Source organism: Wallemia ichthyophaga (assembly GCF_000400465.1).
Source record: "Wallemia ichthyophaga EXF-994 unplaced genomic scaffold scaffold15, whole genome shotgun sequence".
NCBI lineage: Eukaryota > Fungi > Basidiomycota > Wallemiomycetes > Wallemiales > Wallemiaceae > Wallemia > Wallemia ichthyophaga.
This window is the reverse complement of record NW_008806288.1, coordinates 93,935-111,809: the sequence shown is the minus strand read 5'-3', so window position 1 is coordinate 111,809 and position 17,875 is coordinate 93,935. Positions and strand designations below refer to the sequence as shown.

The following is a 17,875-nucleotide window of genomic DNA, read 5'->3' as shown; positions in this document are numbered from 1 at the left end:
TAAATACAGGATTCTGAATGGAAGCGTTTTTACGCGTTTGTACAGTCGATACATAAGATATAAAAGATATAATACAGGCGGAATTGATTTCACTCTGTTAGCTGTCGGATGGTGGAGATGGCGAGCGTGACACAAATCGGTCTTTGTCGTCTGGTGGAGGTGAACCACTGGGAGATCGTGACACAAAGCGTTCGTCATTATCAGAAGCTGGGCTTGGAGATTTGCTAACGAATCTGTCTGCGTCTTCGTCTTCACTCTCATCGTCGTTCTCACGGTCTTCATTCTCATCACCAATATCGAGTGGTGATTTGCGCTTGGGTAGCCCTTCAACCTCTTCAAGGACATCCCTTCTAGTCAATCTAGGGAGGATAATATCGCATACGCGCTCCTCAGTAAGCAGCTCATCGATGAATTGATCCATATGGGTTATGTGGTATCCAGAGTTATTCCTTAGGCGCAACTTCCTGTAATCCTGGAGCAAGGGTTCGAGAATATCAAACACTTCAAAGCTCTTGAAGCACAGCCGCGTGTACATTGCAGCTAGAGCTCTCAAGTACTTGAACTCCTCTGCTTGGAGATACTCAAAGATGATTTCGCGCTCTGGTTGAAGTTGGAGGAGTTTGAGTAGCAGACACATGAATGGCAGTGGTCTAGCATTACCATAGACACCGCCAATGGACTGCATTTCAACGGCCTTGTCAATAATAGTCTCAGCTTCGATATTGGGTTAAAATGGATGGTTTTTGGGGTAAAAAAAGACCAACCAGTTAAAGCAAAACATTGCTCTTTCCAAAAAGCGCTCTCGTAGACTCTCTGTCTGATAACATTCTCTATTAGGTGCTGTAGAGGGTATATGAGTACAGGGAAAAGACAAGAATGAAAGGAAATACCTGGGGATTCCTACCGTGAATCGAAGAAGCCTGCTTGAATGTTTTATTTGCCATTTTTGAGGTGGTTGTTGATTGATTACATTTTTTGCGAAACTTCTTCGTACGTTTGGTTATCACACTCAACAAGAGGTAAAAATGTCATTCAGAGGCGGCGGTTTCCAAGGCAGAGGCGGTGGCAGAGGTGGTGAGTGCGATTAAAGTGGTCGAGTCTTTGGCTCAAATTGGATTAGGATTCAGAGGAGGAAGACCAGGTGGAGGATTCCAACAAGGACCACCAGCCGAAGTATTAGGTGGGAACGAAATTTGTCCATGTATTTTACAAGCTTACAAGTTCTATTAAAGAAATGGGTGAATTCCAACACGCAGTTGAAGCTGATATGTTATGCTCTTCAACCAACGCAGCTAAAGTACCTTACTTTAATGCACCAATCTACCTTCAAAACAAGAATCAAATTGGAAAAGTAGATGAAATTCTTGGACCAATCAACGAAGTTTACTTTACAATCAAAATGCAGGAAGGAATGGTCGCAACTTCATTTAAAAAGGGAGATAAAGTTTTCATTGGTTCCGATAAGCTTCTCCCTATTGAAAGATTCCTTCCAAAACCAAAGACTGAAGGTGCAAAGGTTGCGAAACCAGCACGTGGTGGTAGAGGTGGTGCTAGAGGTGGTGCAAGAGGTGGATTCGGCGGTAGAGGCCGTGGTGCACCAAGAGGCGGTGGTGGATTTAGAGGCGGTGGAAGAGGTGGTGGTGAGTTATCCTTTAAGATTGATTTAACGGTGCTAATAGAATAACAGGATTCAGAGGCGGTAGAGGACGCGGAGGATACTAGGATAATACAGGAAACACAAAGTAAAAGTGATAAATGTACAAATTCTCATTTGATTTATTTATTGTATCATTCTATGACGTTGGGGGCTTGCCTCTAGCCAACTACAGCTATGTTTAAAAGGTCGAGTGGATTGAAAGCCATTTTAAAGCAAATGACGCAAACGACACACACGAAGCACATAAGGCTTTCGAGCAACTTCAACAAAGCCAGTCCACCACTATTGCCACCTGAAGAACAACGTGAATTTGAAAGGCTACGAAAGGATGCAGAGACTTCAAGTCTATCTGGAAATGATAATGATTTACATAAAGATGCCGTCAGAGAGGCTAAGCGTACTGAGTTTGATGGACAAGTAAACCCGCAAACGGGTGAAGTCGGTGGACCAAAGCGTGAACCTCTACGCTGGCAATCTGAATGGACATACGGTGGTAGAGCGACTGATTTTTAGAAGGTACCATTTGATGTGAATGTATTTAAAGACTATAAACTTAGACATACCACACCAGTCAGACGCGACGTTATTTGGGGCTATAACGATCAACGCTCTATCTCAATCAACCAACCAACCTTAAATTTCAACAATTACTCAATTTTACTGATTACAGCTGCTATATCTTAGAAAACGTTGATGAATCTGATTGAGACGGAGGGACAGCCAAGTATAACAAATACAGCGAGATGGATATATACAAATACTTTCTAACACCTCATATGCAATGCAATAATTAGCTGATGTGATTGTTATCAAATTTTATAAATCTCCTCAGCGCAAGAAAACTTCTTTACGCTCAACCATATAAACAAAAAAATGAGTGTAGAATCATCAGTACTCGGGTGCGTATTGGGTTGAGTAGTACATAGCCATTCTAACGCTCTCCTTAGATTCCCACGTATCGGTGCCAACAGAGAAATCAAGAAGGCTGTCGAAGCTTATTGGGGTGGAAAATCAGACGCAGAAGCTGTTATCCAAGCAGGTAAAGAGACTAGGAACAAGAACTGGCAATACATGAAGAATGCTGGTATCACCCACGTTCCATCGGGTGATTTCACTTTCTACGACCACGTACTTGACCATATCCAATTCCTTGGTGCTACTCCTGAGCGTTACTCACGCCACAACCTCACTGACCTCGACACTTTCTTCGCTATGGGTCGTGGTCGTCAAGTTGGCGCTGTCGACGAAGCCGCAATGGAAATGAAAAAGTGGTTTGACTCAAACTACCACTACATTGTTCCTGAACTCTCTGAGAACACCAAATTCCAATACCGCACCAAGAAGATTGTTGACGAGTACAAGGAGGCTAAGAACGCTGGCGTTGAAACTCGTCCTGTTCTTCTCGGTCCTATTTCCTTCCTCCTTCTCGGTAAGGCTGCACGTGATGCCTCTCCTGGCTTTGAACCAATCAGCCTCCTCGACAAACTTGTGCCTGTTTACGAGGAAATCCTCAAAGACCTCAAGGCTGCTGGCGCTCAATCTGTTCAAATCGATGAACCTATTCTCGTTCTTGACAAGGCTGCTCCGCTCGCTGCTCAATTCAAGTCTGCTTACGCTAAGCTCGGTCCTGCTGGCCCTGCTGTCACCCTCGCTTCTTACTACGGTCGCTTAGACTCCAACCTCGAATACGTCAAGGATCTTCCTGTTGCCGCTATTCACGCTGATCTCGACCGTGAGCCTGCTCAACTCGATGCTATCCTCAACGCTATCAAGGACAAGAAGACCGCCGTCTCTCTCGGTGTCGTTTCTGGTCGTAACATCTGGAAAACTGATCTCGAAGATGCTCAACGTTTCGTCAAGAAGGCTACTGATGCTCTCGGTGCTGACAGAGTCATGGTCGCCTCATCATCTACCTTGCTTCACACTCCAGTTGACTTGAACAACGAGAAGAAGCTTAAGCCTGAAATTAAGGACTGGTTCTCCTTCGCCAGGCAAAAGGTTAACGAGATTGCTTTGCTCGGTCGCGCCTCAAACGCTCAAGTCTCATCTGAAGACAAGCAAGCCTTGGAAGAAAACAAGGCTTCTATCAAGCGTCGTCGTGACTTTGAGACTCAATCAAATGACACCGTTCGCAACCGTGTCGCAAACATCACTCCAGAAATGTTGAAGAGAAAGAACCCATTCCCAGTCCGTCGTGAAGCTCAACGTGTCAAGATTAACTTGCCAAAATTCCCAACCACCACCATTGGATCATTCCCACAAACTCAGGAAATTCGTATCGCTCGTCAACGTTTCACTAAGGGTGAGATCACTGAGCAAGAGTACGACGACTTTATTGCCAAGGAAATTCAACAAGTTGTTAAGGTCCAAGAGGAGATGGACTTGGACTTGCTTGTTCACGGTGAGCCAGAGCGTAACGATATGGTTCAATACTTTGGTGAGCAATTAGAGGGTGTTGCCTTCACCACCATGGGATGGGTTCAATCATACGGTTCCCGTTACGTTCGTCCACCAATCATTGTGTCTGATGTCTCTAGACCATCACCAATGACTGTTAGATGGTCCAAGTATTCGCAAGAAGTTTCTTCTAAGCCAATGAAGGGTATGCTTACTGGTCCAGTCACCATCCTCGCTTGGTCATTCCCACGTGCTGATGTCAGCAAGGAGATCCAATCCAAGCAAATTGCATTGGCATTACGTGATGAGGTTGTTGACCTTGAAAAGGCAGGTATCAAGGCTATCCAAGTTGATGAGCCAGCTATCAGAGAAGGTATGCCATTAAGACAAGGCGATTGGGCTCCATACCTCCAATGGGCCGTTGACTCTTTCAGATTGTCAACTTCAGGTGTTGAAGATGGTACTCAAACCCACTCTCACTTCTGTTACTCAGACTTTAATGATATCTTCTCATCTATCAAGGCACTCGACGCTGATGTCATCTCGATTGAAGCTTCAAAGAGTGACATGAAGTTGTTGAAGGCATTCCAAGACAATGACTACTCGAATGAGATCGGTCCAGGTGTTTGGGATATCCACTCTCCACGTGTTCCACCTCTTGAGGAGATGAAGCAACGTATCACTGATATGCTCAAGCTTATTCCAGCAGACAAGCTTATTATTAACCCAGACTGTGGTTTGAAGGTGAGTTGAGTATTATTTTTAAGGTGTTTACTAATGTCTTACAGACTCGTCACTGGGCTGAGACTAAGGCTTCATTGCTCAACTTGGTTGCTGCCGCCAAGTGGGCAAGAGAGAACTACTAAATTTAGTACACACGCAGCTTTCAACATAGTCGCATACCTCAAAACGTTTAAAATTGTTTAAAATGTATCTTTTTCTGTATCATTCAACTGGGATTTATGATTTGTAATCAATTTACTGTGCAAGTAGTGTGTTGCAAATAGCTATGTTTATAGTAATATTCTATATACTTTCATTGGTTATTTCTTGTAAAACTCTATATACTTCCGCCATTCTGTAACTTTGTGAGCACCTTGTTGTACCACTGCTGAAGCGTAGACAATGGGATGAGTGTTTCTGGACCGACGTGTGCAAAACCGGACAAGAAGTCGAAGAGATTCTCTAACATTCTCTTTGCGACTTCCTGCGATTCGTTCGATTTGCTAGCGACGGTGTTGGCAGGAGTGAGAGCCATAGTCTGGCTATCGACTTGATTTATAGGTTCAACAGAAATACCAATAATAGCTTGAGTATTGTTGTTGTTTACAGTGTTGAGTGTATTCGAGCTAAGTTTTGACGGGATCGCACTCCCCCTCAGTCTGAAAATAGCTGATGGCTTCTCGTTGCTCACTTTTCCTAGCAGTTGCCAGCCTTTTTCGTAGCCAGGGAAGAGGAAGTGCACCGTAGCGCCAATTCCATCTGGGAAAGCGACCTGGCCAGTGAGGAAGATAACGACATGGTTAAGCTCCTCTGGCTTGCTCAGGCTGAATGTAAAATGCGTCTCATCTATCTGCTGCAGATCCGTCTGCACGAGTCTACCAGCGGCTATACAACCAAACATCGGAGTGAGAAAGCAGGAGGAGTGACATCATTACGACATGTCGTTTGCAGAGTAAATTCTGTTTAATTATATCAATTGTGAAGCATACAAATTGTTGAATGGCGCTCTCAAACGGTCAGGTTGTCTGAAGGTGTTTTGTTAGCCTTAGCCTTAGCGTCAAGTACGGCGGAAAACCCCACTCACATTCGTAAGTTCCCGGGACAATTACCCAGGTGAGTATCGTCGAGAGCATGATAGCGACGTTTTGTACAACTGCAGCGATGCTATTGGTACGCGGTTACATGATTAGTGGTTTGTGGGTGAATATCGCGAGTGAACGCACCCATACGCAACGAAATGGCTCGGGTATTCCGGCACTACGTATTTGAGGATCAGGAGACTCTGTGTGTGGTTGAGCATGCATACTATACACCGCACACCATCCATATACTCACTACACTACCCGCTAATCCACCCGCTAGCAATGCGAATCCCACAAAGAGCCAGCAGCGTGCTCTCCATGCGTCTGGCTCGTCGTTCTCTCGAGAGATCTAAGCTTGCGTGAGATGGCAGTGCGTCGGTCGATAACAAACTCACCTGCGCCTTGTTGATCAAGCTGACAATAATCATCCCCAGAGTAGACAGAATGGCTGGTACGTAGTCCACAAATCCGATCCTTACGGGTACATCCTCCAATGGGTTGTCTGCACCGTGTGAGTGTGTGCTGTGTGCTGTGTCACCCCACCCTACCTGGCTTCGTGTGCTTGGAGATGATGGCAGCGTCAAAGAAAAACCACCAGCCAGATGCAAATAACATCCCCGCCAAGTATATTCCCCATTCTCGTAACTTTGGAAACTCGCTAAGGTCAGGTACATTGAACACGCAGACGCGCTGCGGCTTGTATGGCGATGGTCTCGTCAGACGTGGATTGCTGATTGGCGGTCTATCGCTTGAGCTGGTTTCGACACTCATGACTGATTTAGTTGAAGAGAATGACGTAGGTTGTAGAAAATAATGAAATCAATTACTGTGTTATTACATTGCTAAACTGTGCTAAAATGTCTATTTGATATGCTATTTTGCCATTTGGTATGCTAATTCAAAAAAAGTAAAACGGCGTGGTTGGTGTACCCGTCCTCGCCGTCTCTCTGCGTTGCTGTCTCGTTATTATCTGCGTCTGAAAGCCATCGCCACCGTATCTGGTGAGCATAATATCCTCCCAAATATCATCCAAGCCCGTGTTATGGTAGTTATCATATTCATCATACGTACCTGTATCTGGAAATAAACCGAGTGAGCTGTCCCAAATAGGTGCTGACATATGAGGCAAATACGATGACGGCACCCGCGTCATCATATCAACGCTCTCAGCTACATTCTCTAGGTTATCCACTACCCTACTCCCAAATACACAGCTGCCGTCGTCGTAGAGTGTGTTTGAGTTTAAAACACGCAGCAACCGAGCAAGTTGTCGTGCGGAATCTTCCTCACTTATCGTCACACCGAGACTTTCAATGTCAGGAGCGAGTGCGTGATTGAACATGGCTTCATGATCGTCTGGTTCTGCAGCTGCTCTTCTACGCTCAAATTCTGCTTCTACCCTCCTACGGAAGTTGTTTGGTTGTTTCTGCTTCTGATCCTGCTTCTTCTTACCTTTGGAATAACTGGGGATGGAAGGCAAGGGAGGTTCAGAAAGATCTGAGCTATCATGTGGCAGAGTGGGTAAACCAGGTGCGTCCACCTCCGGAACATCCTCCCAAACCTTAAATTTGCCTTTACCCATATCTGAAGCACTTGGGCTAATACAAATACCGTCATTCTTCTTTTCCTTCTCCTTGACTTTCTCTTTCTCCATCCGACTCTGGCGTGCTTGCTTGGTGAGGAGCGAGCGACCTTGGTCTTCTGGAGCTCTAGTGGTGCCAGACTTTAAGCAGAGTACTTTATTCCTCTGAATGATGCATGGTGCATCTGTCAGCTGCGATCGACTCAAAGCTATCATACAGTCACGCACCCCTTCTAAACTCATCAAATTGAGGGAACGGGGAAACTTGAACATGATATCGATGCTCCTATAGCTCGGTTTCTGTTTGATGTTGCGTTTTCTAACGCATTGACCAGAATCGCAAAACGAAGCTGACTTTGAGATGTTTAGCGGATGCAGAATGGCGATTGGAAGGTGCTCACGACGAGGTGGTTTTGGCATTGGCGGAGGAAGCTAGCCATTGGATCCTTCTTAGCGTCGAAGTTGCTGAGGAGAGTGATCATGAGTGCCTGTCGGGCGAGTGGGTGAGTGTGTAAGCTAGCTATGACACACATACCTCGTTTGACTTGATTGCTTGTGAGTATGGAGGATTATGCCCAGCCTATCAACCAAAATTTAAACCCACTCTGTCAAACATTATCCCATGTCGCTTTGCACAACAGAATTCGACACCGCAAGTAGCACTTTCGATGATTCTGCCAAATCGTCAGTCTTAGCGCTGAGCATACGCCTAAAGACAAGGCACTGGGCACCAAGCGCACGCACTCGACTAAAACGGCCATAAAATACTTGGGTGCTCCTTGGTTGCTCTTGTTGCGCTAAGTGTGGATGAGCGATACACCAAATCGGCACAGTGGTCCGTCACACACACTGATTGGACGTAGGTGAGGCGGCTGAGATTGAGCGTCGCGGGGATTTCGCCTAGATGATGGCATCATTTCGCAGCCACTATTTGTTCCAAGAAAGACAGTCCAAGAATGGTGTGGCTTTCAACACGGCTGTGTGGGTATTGATGATGGTTGCTGCTGCGTGAGAGCGTGTTTAAAAATCTGAGATTAGTTGAAACCATTTACATCCCCTCTACATCACATCAATTGGCTTTGTTTGACCTTTGTTCGCCTTGATTGACTATCCAATCAGCGATCAAAGAGGCGTTAAGTACGCTGCGCTTATCACTGTTCACGTCCAAGTAGGCGGAGCACTTCTGAAGAGAAACTATCGGCGTATTTATGTTCTTCTTGCATCTGCCAATGAGAATGATTCACTTTGATAAATCAACAGCGATCTCATGATACGTTAGAACAACTTGAATACCTCAAACTACCCTCATAATGTACATTAGCTGCAACTTCAATCATATTCATGTGTATATCTATCCAGCGAGACACTGGCATAAAGAGTCTTTAGTCTTTTCCAAAAAAAAAAAAAAAGGTGTCATAAGCTGTGATAAGAAGGAACATAGACGCCATTATAGCCTTATCAACAAGGCACGCCCAGCCACCAGATTTACTTGGACAAATTTGCACTTATAGAGCTTGTTTGAGATGGTTTAGCGGCATAGACAACAAAACAACATCAGTACTAATCAATAATCGATATTATCCAATCTCCGGTGATATATTACATGAGTTGATAGTCGAGTTGCAACAACGATGGGTAAAAAGAACAGCAACTTGAAATCGAGTCTAGAGAGACACAAGTCTAATCAGGCTATCAAGCAGCAGCATAAAGCATTGGAGAAGAAGAAGGAAAAGGTAAAAGTATCTACAAAACCAGTTAAGTTGCCGTTCCGAGGGGATGATTATGTGTTATTGGTGGGAGAAGGTGAGCTAGATATAAGCACAAACCATTCAAATCAATAACGATTCAAGGAAACTTCTCATTCACTCTATCGTTGGTTGTAGATCATCAATTCGAGTGTGGTCAGTTGGTGAGCACAACGGTAGATACACAGGAGGTGAGTTGGGCTGTGAGGAAGGCATCAAATACTCAGAATCACCCCCAAGGAAGCGTACAAAAAGTACGATGACTGTGAGGAGATAGTGAAGACACTTACGAGCAAAGGAGTAAGGATAATATTTGGAGTGGATGCAACGTGTCTCGATAAGTGTAAAGAACTTGAAGGAAATAAATTTCACAAGATATACTTTGGATTTCCACATCTAGGTAGGGTAAAGTACATATTTATCAGGAACACACTAAAATGAAAACAGGACTCGGTATAAAGGATCAGGATAGGAATGTGATAGCTAATCAAACGCTGATACTTAGATTCTTTGCTTCTGCGAGTGAGTACCTGACGTCAGGGGATGTGGATTATAATTTCAAGAAGAAGAAGGGCGAGGAGAGTGAGGACGAAGGTGAAGACAAGACAAGAGAGGGTGTAGTGATGATAACCCTTAAAGAGTCAAAGCCGTATAATTTATGGAACGTTACAGGTTTAGCTAAGAATCCTCCGATAGAGTTGCCAGAATTGCCAGGACAGCCATCAACGGCAAAGGGGAAAAAAGAAAAGAAAGGATGCGCGTATAAAGTACTTCGTAGTAGTCCATTCAATTGGGAATTCTATCCAACGTACTCCCACCGCAAAACATCCGCATCAATGAAAAATGTAGTGAATAGCAGCCAAAGTCGAATCTACGAATTTGTGAGAATCGTAGATAAAAACAATCAACCCAGGAATAAAAAATGAATATAAATTATAATAAATTAAATGAATTAAAATCAAATTTATACTCACATCAACACTTTATACAGAATTCTTTTAACTTTGATAGACTCAACTCTCTCAATTCAAAGCACTCTGAGCTACAATCGAATCTCACCAACCTTCACTCCTCTAGAATATCTCAAGAGCGCTCTTTGAACCACAACAGCCATCATCAACATCATCAAAACAAAAGGAAACTCAGCCTACACGATGCTCACGAAACTCCAGACTCACTCGACATTGATGACGCAAACGATTCCCTTGACACTCAAATCATACAACCAAAGAAGATGCGTTTACCTTCCCCTTCTCCTCCTCCAGATCCTATCTCCCTCGTCCCCGAATACCAAGGCTTAGACCCTGACTTTTGTCTTCCTACAACAGCTTTACAACGCGCCAAACACGTCCAAGATGCCCAAAACGCTATCTGGTTGCACATATCGCGCAAAGAGATCCCAAGAGTACACAAATACGCTACTGCTGCACACACTTCCCACTTATCTTTCCACAAGCGGATATCTCTACTCACTCAAAGAGAGCAACGCAAGCTTACAACTCGTACAACTAAAAACAACAAAGAAATTCAAGCCAAGGCTAAGAAGGTGATGCGTGAAGTTCTCTTTCATTGGCGCAGGAACGAGAAAGATGAACGTGATGTCCGTCGTAAGGCTGATAGAGATGCTTACGATAAAGCAAGAGCTGAAGAACAGAGTAGAGAAAGTCAACGCCAACAGCGTAAACTTAATTTCCTTATCACCCAAACTGAATTATACTCCCACTTTGTCGGTAACAAAATCAAGACTGACGAGGCTGAGAAATCGAATGATACCGCCGCTGATCCTAATCTCGAGAGCGCTCCTATTCAACCACCTTCATTCGACTTTGACAAGTTTGAAGAGAGTAATTTGCAAGATATTGACTACGATGATGGTCAGTATGGTCTAAACTTCTGCTAACTCCTTCTGACACTATCCTTACAGCCGACGAAAGCAATTTACGCATGCACGCTGCCAAGAATGCTCAACAAGCATGGCTTAACACGCGCGACAAAGCGACTCAATTTGACAAAGTAGCTGCTGAGGATAGGCGCAAAAATGAGGCTATCCAAAAAGCTAAAGAGATGGGTGTTGAAGTACCACCAGAAGCTGAGCAAAATGCTGATGCTGATGACGAGCTCAATTTCCAAAACCCCAACCTCGGTGATGACTCTGTCGAAGTAGGCCAGCCGAAGCTGCTTGATGCAGAGTTGAAAGACTACCAATTGAAGGGATTGAACTGGCTGGCCAACCTTTATGAGCAGGGAATCAACGGTATACTTGCAGATGAGATGGGATTGGGTAAAACTGTTCAATCGATATCTCTGATGGCTTACTTGGCAGAAAAGCATGATATTTGGGGTCCATTCCTTATCATTACTCCGGCATCTACATTGCATAATTGGCAGCAGGAGATTAGTAGGTTTGTACCATCTCTCAAACCACTTCCATACTGGGGTTCGACGAAGGATAGAGCTGCGCTAAGAAAGTTTTGGCAAAGGAAGGCTATAACATATACAAAAGACGCACCTTTTCATGTCCTCATCACATCGTACCAGTTGGTTTTGTCTGATGAAAAGTACTTTAAGAATGTGAAGTGGCAGTACATGATCTTAGATGAAGCGCAGGCTATCAAGTCATCACAATCAGCGAGATGGAATACGCTTCTATCTTTCAAATGTCGCAATAGACTCTTGCTTACAGGTACACCAGTCCAGAATTCCATGCAAGAGTTATGGGCACTTCTTCACTTTATCATGCCTTCGTTATTTGACTCGCATGACGAATTCGCAGAGTGGTTTTCTAAAGATATAGAATCGAATGCGGAGAACAAGGGTGCAATCAACGACAAGCAGTTAAAGAGATTGCATATGATACTGAAGCCATTCATGTTGCGCAGAGTTAAAAAGAATGTTCAAAATGAGCTCGGTGACAAGATTGAGATCGACGTACATTGTCATTTATCGCAGAGACAACGCTCGTTGTATAGGTTACTAAGGAGCAGGATTTCCATCACTTCTCTAATAGACAAAGCTAACAAGGGGAGCGATGAAGGAAAGCGCGGTCTTATGAACTTGGTTATGCAGTTCAGAAAGGTTTGCAACCACCCAGACCTCTTTGAGAGGGCTGATGTGAAGAGTCCTTTTGTTATGTCGAGATGGTCACGGAATAGATCGACGAGAGATCCTGATGTTCACTACATACCTGATCAGTTTGAGAGCACAGTCAGACTGCAACTGCCGCGGTTGATTGCCGACGATAAAGACATTGGTGGTGCCGTTGGTAGACCGACTGGTAGATCTAAATTTGGAAGTAGGACATTGGAGCAGATGTTCAATATTTGGACACCTGATTATATAACCAAGTCAATAAGTCAGGGTAAAGAAAGCCCGTTCGCCTTCTTACCACAGATCGGCGTCAGCGCGGAGCAGGCTAGCCAGTTGTTTTCGTCAGATGAGTTCACGAGGATGTTAATGGCATTTGAGGAGAACATGGCACAATCTGAACATGAAGGATACAATGAGTGAGTGTTAAGTAATTTGTCGTGACTACGTTAACACATATCTTCAAGTGATAACGACTTGATTTCTTCTGCATTGAATAAGACACTCAACATTATTCGTCCGTTCCCTCACAAAGCTGCAATAGAAGAATACAGTAGCGCACCATTACCAGCATTGAACGAGGTAGCACTCAATGCCATTGCTGAGTCTGTACTCTTGCGCCGTTCATCCAAGTACATGTCAGGAATAAAGAGGGTATTAGCACCTGCCCCGTATCCTGATATCTTGCATAGACCCTCGCTCGACCGCATACAGTGGCGCGCAAGAGAAGACAATGAAATCACCAAGACGTTTTTTGGTCTGCAGACGCCCCGTCTTAAAGAGAACACCGAAGCAATAGAGGTGCTGCCGCCACACATACCCCCACAAGGACTGGTCGAGAACAGCGATAGGATGCAACTTCCACCATCGACAATGGCAGTACCAGAACCGAACAAACTGATTATAGACTCTTCCAAGTTGGTGGCGCTCGATGATCTACTACCTAAACTGAAAGCAGGCGGCCATCGCGTTCTCATTTACTTCCAGATGACCAAAATGATCGACCTGATACAGGAGTACCTGATTTATAAGGGATACAAATATTTGCGTTTGGATGGTAGCTCCAAGATCAACGATAGGAGGGATATGGTACAGGATTGGCAGGGCAGTGACGAATACTTTGTATTCATGCTGTCTACGAGAGCTGGTGGATTAGGAATCAATTTGACAGCGTGGGTTTGGTTTAGTTGCTTTAATGTGCCGCAGCTAACAAGAGAAATGTAGTGCAGATACTGTGATTTTCTTTGAACATGATTGGAATCCTTCGAATGACCAGCAAGCCATGGACAGAGCGCACAGACTGGGCCAAAAGAGACAGGTGACTGTCTACAGGCTCATTACTAAAGGTACGATCGACGAGCGTATTGTGAAGCTAGCCAGAGTGAAAAAGGATATTCAAGATATGGTTGTTGGACAGAAAGGCGTGGGCGAGAAAGAGCAGAGCCAGCCAAACGAGCGCGAGATCATACAAATGTTGATGGAAGAAGATCAGGACGAGCCTTATGAGGCTGGTGTCGGTAGCGTTGGAGGTGTCGATACGGCAGAATTGCTCAATGGAGCGAATGACGATGAGGATGGCTTGTTTGGAGGAGACATGGGTGGTTCTAATGATGGTAATGCCAACAATACAGTCAACGGTACTGGTACTGGCACACCTGCAACGCCGTCTAAACAATCTTCCACTCCTAAGCCACCCGGCGCGCGTCAAGGCAGAGGCAGACCACCTGGCTCTACGAACAAGGACAAGAGCGGTGGAGGTGGCTCAGTCGGTGCAGCTGCTACTGCTGCTACTGCAAGCGGCAGTGCTCCTCCGTCGACATCAAACAACTCCACACACCCGAACACACCTCAACAGAGCGACGACGGCAAACCCAAGAAAAGGTTCAGGAGGACTAAGAAGCAGATGGAAGACGACGCGGCTGCAGCTGCGGCACATGAAGCCTACCTACTCAAGGAGGGTATCATGCCTGAGAAGAAGAAGCGCGGTCGCAAACCTAAGCATAAGGCTGAACAGGATGCCCAAGCTCAAAAGCAGTTTGAGGAGATGCAGAGCAAGCTGGCCGAAGATGGCCAGCAGTAGAGCGTTCTCTTTCAATTCATCTGCTGTCTATTAAGCTAAGCTGTAACTGTTTATTATTAATTTAGTACCTGTTGTAAATTATTTTGTTTTTATATTCCTCTAAAGTACCAAATATTTATTGTGTATGCTTGTGCATGGTTGCGCATGCTCGCCCATCTCCTATCTCTCACGACGATAACGATCTATCTGATCGGGAGTGCGATAGCGATCGAGGACGAGTACAAGGCTGGTGGGTGTGGGCGTGAGTGCATTGCAATGACACGCTAATCAGCCGCATAGCACAGCTCGCGCGTCATCTCGTCGAATCTGTGAAAGGCGTCGGTACAATCTCGACAATATTCCCTTCCGGGGATGAGTTAGAAGGTGGGGATCTGGAAATCTGACGAAAGAAAAGGGAACACCACTAAGTTTCCTCAAGGTCACCCATTCTCGCTAGAGGTGTACTACGCATCCTGCTACAATGACGGGAGTCTCACACTGCTGAGTATGCCCATATCGCAATCATACAACAATATCATCCGTGATTCGCAGCACAGAGCTACTATCTCAGTAATGCCTCTCGATGGCTCAGCCAGGGCTAGCAATTATCGCGTCGGACTGATCGGACATGTTTCATTTTTAGATAGTCATACGAGTAGTGGCTTGGGGGAAGAAGGCGAGAGATTGAGAAGCTGTTATCTTCTAGATCACCCCGACAGCAGCATCTGGTTACCACCGCATGGTGTGCCTCACCAGGTTTGTCTCACTCTTCCATAATCACAAAGGCTCAACACTAACACACCAAACACAGTCTTATTTTGTTAGGTTCGACATTGATCGCGTTTGGTATATAGGAGGGTTCGGTAGCTCACACTATATTGGCTATATACCGCTCGAGCTTTACGCAGCGGCTGCAACTTGGTTTCCTAAATACGTCTCACTCTCTAGTGCAACAAGCATTACCCTTTAACTCTGTAAACGAGAATATGATACAAATAACTATAGCATACAAGCAAGAAAAGAAATTTGGCAATTGAAGGAATGTCTAAATACTAAAATTTAATCAGCAAAGCGATTGTCGTAGTCTCGCTCTGTCCCGTAACGCGTTTTTGTAGCTGGTGGCGTTGGTGGGGGAGCGTCTTTTCCAATCGTAGTGTCCTTGGAGTGTGCGCTGATGTCTTTCCGCCCTCCTGACTGTTCGTCTGCCTCACCTTCTTCACCCATCTCGTTTGCATCGTCACCAGCTGACTCTGACTGCGTTCTCGGTGCGGCGTCATTGAATTGTGGTCCAAAAATTGGCATGGCAAATGTATGTGCTGGTAATGGTGCTGGCGCTAATCCATTCGATTCTCTGCGACCCCCGAAACCGAGAGCACCGCCCCAAGAATTTGACCCTGCTCTGAATCTCTTCTTCGGTGGTTGAGCGTCTTCTGCTTCGTCATACATGTGGTGTCCGCTATCTCGTATCGTCTCCACTATATCGCTGTCTGTGGAATCGCGAGGACGTGGGTGCTTGCCAAGTGTGCGAGGTGCAGGTGATGGATTGGCGAGCTCTTGCTTCTGTGTGTGCTGTTGCACTCTTTCGATTGTCTTATTGCGTGGTGTAGGCTGATTAATAGATGCGCGCGACAACAGGGGAATATTCGCAGCAATGGTAGAAGCTGGTGAGCTTGGAGGTTGAGCATGAGATGTTTGAGGCAATTGAGTAGGTTGAGATGATTGAGCTTGTTGAAGTAGCTGCCTACTCATGCTTTCTATCATCTCCTTTAATGGCTTCATTTCGTCATACATCGACCCTACACTCTCCTTCATTTGGTTAACCTCTACCTTTAATTCATGTATCTCACTGTCACGCGCTTCAGTTTTCTTGTTTGACTCATCTATCTGCAATTGTAAATATGAAACAGCCCGATTGCGTTCCTCGTTTGTATCACTCAGCGCTTGCTTCAATGTCGCGTGATTAAACTTGGAAATGTTGAGATCTTTCTGCATTTCCCTCATCAACTCAGTTTCAATCTTGTTAGATATTGTACTGCTGGTGATTTTACGTGATAACGGCTTGGACATTGATAGTGGGACTGGGGACTCGTCGGGAAGTGATATTCTAAGCCTCTGTGCTCTGAAATTTGGATATGGATCGTTCAATCTAGGCAGTTCGTTTTCGATACCAATCTCTTGTTGCCTTTGTGAGAAAGGTAATTCTGTTTGCTGATTCGTTTCAGTAACCTCATCATCATTATGACTATGATTCCGACCCTGATTATTACTGTCACTATCACTATCACTATCACTTCCACTTTCACTATCAGTATTACTGTCCTTCTCACCCGCTTCATATACCTCTACGTCTTCTGCACTTTCAGGATTCATGTGTGATGCTGCGACAGGCTCCGAACCCGCCTCATCATCATCATCTTGCAGTTGCTCTACAGACGCATCTCTCACTGCTTCAGGTTCAGAACTTGGTTTGTGATTTGGATCTTGATTTAGTTCTTGGTTTGCTTCATGATCGGATTCTGTAGAAAAAAGTGTAGACTTTGGTTTCGTAAGGTCAGCCTCATCGAATGAGTCGCGAACATTGTGGGATGAGCGAGGGGACTTGCGTATTGCAGGTGTTTTGTAGCCAGAGGAAGAGCTGCGAATATTATCTCTCCTTTGTGGAGTACCTTTTGAAAACGGTAGGCTGGTTGTATTTCGGTGTACATGTGAGACTGAGACAGACCTCACTCTTCGGATAGTTGGACGTGGCGCTGATGATTCTTTTGTTACTCTCCACTCCTCACCAGATGATTTATGCTTTCTAGGTCTGCCCCTTGTCACTGCAAATGCGTTAGTCGAATGTAAACAACTAGGTTGCGATTACCTTTTCTAGGCGTAGAAGATGCTAGTATTGGTGTGGTACGTGTGCTTGCTTCTCTGCCTCTGTTGTTGTCGGCTTCAAATGCATCAGGTAACGGTGTAAGAGACTGCTCATCGGGCTCTGTATATTTAATTTCTCGCATTGATTTACTTGCATCGCGTTCTTTTGCATCATCTACCTCGCGTTTACCGTCTGTTTGATAATGTGGGGGTGACTTTGAAGCGTCTGCGTTTGCGCCTTCGTCGTCGCCTGGTTGACTACCCTCATGCTTGCCATCACGAGCCACTGCATCCAGGTGATCTACAATCAGATTGAATATCTTTGCCTTCTTGTCTGTGCTTTTGAATAAAAGATTCAATTCCTGCAGTGGATCAATGAGATGGGCTTTGTGAGGTGTATTAGACGTACCCGCGCTTTAGTGACCAGCTCCGTCTTTTTATAATTCTTTAACTCATCTACCGTCGTCATTTTAGTTGGCGGTAGCCTTGGCTGTAGCAGATGAAGAAGACAGGGGCATGAATAGCAGGGTGGTAGGCATAGAGCAGCGTTTCGTGTGGGTGATGGCTTACGCTAATGCTGATATAACCACAACTTGCGTCACTGATCCTCGCTCACTCAAAACGTAACAAAGCGATAGCGCAAGTTGGAAGGAATAAATAATAGAAATACAAAAGGAATGAATACAA

General features: G+C 45.0%; 10 protein-coding genes across 10 annotated transcripts; 5 read left to right on the top strand and 5 right to left on the bottom strand.

Annotated features, from left to right (window-relative positions):
* Nucleotides 1–97: 97 nt before the first annotated feature.
* On the bottom strand, nt 98–944 carry J056_001399 (Pre-mRNA-splicing factor 38A; the record flags this gene model as incomplete). Its single annotated transcript, XM_009271027.1, has 3 exons — nt 98–714; nt 765–840; nt 891–944. 3 exons carry the CDS (start codon nt 942–944, stop codon nt 98–100), a joined length of 747 nt encoding a protein of 248 aa, XP_009269302.1.
* An 81-nt stretch (nt 945–1,025) lies between these two features.
* J056_001398 (H/ACA ribonucleoprotein complex subunit 1) lies at nt 1,026–1,722 on the top strand (the record flags this gene model as incomplete). The annotated part of the gene is made up of 4 exons (XM_009271026.1): nt 1,026–1,074; nt 1,121–1,180; nt 1,233–1,640; nt 1,688–1,722. 4 exons carry the CDS (start codon nt 1,026–1,028, stop codon nt 1,720–1,722), a joined length of 552 nt encoding a protein of 183 aa, XP_009269301.1.
* A 109-nt stretch (nt 1,723–1,831) lies between these two features.
* J056_001397 (uncharacterized protein) lies at nt 1,832–2,170 on the top strand (the record flags this gene model as incomplete). Its single annotated transcript, XM_009271025.1, has 1 exon — nt 1,832–2,170. One exon carries the CDS (start codon nt 1,832–1,834, stop codon nt 2,168–2,170), a length of 339 nt encoding a protein of 112 aa, XP_009269300.1.
* Nucleotides 2,171–2,530: 360 nt separating this feature from the next.
* On the top strand, nt 2,531–4,920 carry J056_001396 (putative 5-methyltetrahydropteroyltriglutamate--homocysteine methyltransferase; the record flags this gene model as incomplete). Its single annotated transcript, XM_009271024.1, has 3 exons — nt 2,531–2,556; nt 2,605–4,798; nt 4,843–4,920. The coding sequence occupies 3 exons, from the start codon at nt 2,531–2,533 to the stop codon at nt 4,918–4,920; spliced, it is 2,298 nt and encodes a 765-aa protein (XP_009269299.1).
* A 194-nt stretch (nt 4,921–5,114) lies between these two features.
* On the bottom strand, nt 5,115–5,678 carry J056_001395 (Protein OPI10-like protein; the record flags this gene model as incomplete). The annotated part of the gene is made up of 1 exon (XM_009271023.1): nt 5,115–5,678. The coding sequence occupies one exon, from the start codon at nt 5,676–5,678 to the stop codon at nt 5,115–5,117; it is 564 nt and encodes a 187-aa protein (XP_009269298.1).
* Nucleotides 5,679–5,785: 107 nt separating this feature from the next.
* J056_001394 (Vacuolar protein sorting-associated protein 68) lies at nt 5,786–6,630 on the bottom strand (the record flags this gene model as incomplete). Its single annotated transcript, XM_009271022.1, has 6 exons — nt 5,786–5,802; nt 5,862–5,941; nt 6,001–6,059; nt 6,113–6,208; nt 6,255–6,361; nt 6,408–6,630. 6 exons carry the CDS (start codon nt 6,628–6,630, stop codon nt 5,786–5,788), a joined length of 582 nt encoding a protein of 193 aa, XP_009269297.1.
* Nucleotides 6,631–6,757: 127 nt separating this feature from the next.
* J056_001393 (uncharacterized protein) lies at nt 6,758–8,355 on the bottom strand (the record flags this gene model as incomplete). Its single annotated transcript, XM_009271021.1, has 7 exons — nt 6,758–7,606; nt 7,670–7,795; nt 7,843–7,929; nt 7,977–7,985; nt 8,046–8,115; nt 8,186–8,238; nt 8,290–8,355. The coding sequence occupies 7 exons, from the start codon at nt 8,353–8,355 to the stop codon at nt 6,758–6,760; spliced, it is 1,260 nt and encodes a 419-aa protein (XP_009269296.1).
* Nucleotides 8,356–9,072: 717 nt separating this feature from the next.
* Nucleotides 9,073–14,350, top strand: J056_001392 (Putative DNA helicase INO80; the record flags this gene model as incomplete). The annotated part of the gene is made up of 8 exons (XM_009271020.1): nt 9,073–9,244; nt 9,292–9,377; nt 9,427–9,586; nt 9,634–10,067; nt 10,178–11,060; nt 11,111–12,689; nt 12,738–13,442; nt 13,495–14,350. The coding sequence occupies 8 exons, from the start codon at nt 9,073–9,075 to the stop codon at nt 14,348–14,350; spliced, it is 4,875 nt and encodes a 1,624-aa protein (XP_009269295.1).
* Nucleotides 14,351–14,494: 144 nt separating this feature from the next.
* On the top strand, nt 14,495–15,299 carry J056_001391 (uncharacterized protein; the record flags this gene model as incomplete). The annotated part of the gene is made up of 4 exons (XM_009271019.1): nt 14,495–14,579; nt 14,630–14,713; nt 14,769–15,085; nt 15,141–15,299. The coding sequence occupies 4 exons, from the start codon at nt 14,495–14,497 to the stop codon at nt 15,297–15,299; spliced, it is 645 nt and encodes a 214-aa protein (XP_009269294.1).
* Nucleotides 15,300–15,388: 89 nt separating this feature from the next.
* On the bottom strand, nt 15,389–17,657 carry J056_001390 (uncharacterized protein; the record flags this gene model as incomplete). Its single annotated transcript, XM_009271018.1, has 3 exons — nt 15,389–17,148; nt 17,193–17,550; nt 17,598–17,657. 3 exons carry the CDS (start codon nt 17,655–17,657, stop codon nt 15,389–15,391), a joined length of 2,178 nt encoding a protein of 725 aa, XP_009269293.1.
* Between the last annotated feature and the right edge of the window lie 218 nt (nt 17,658–17,875).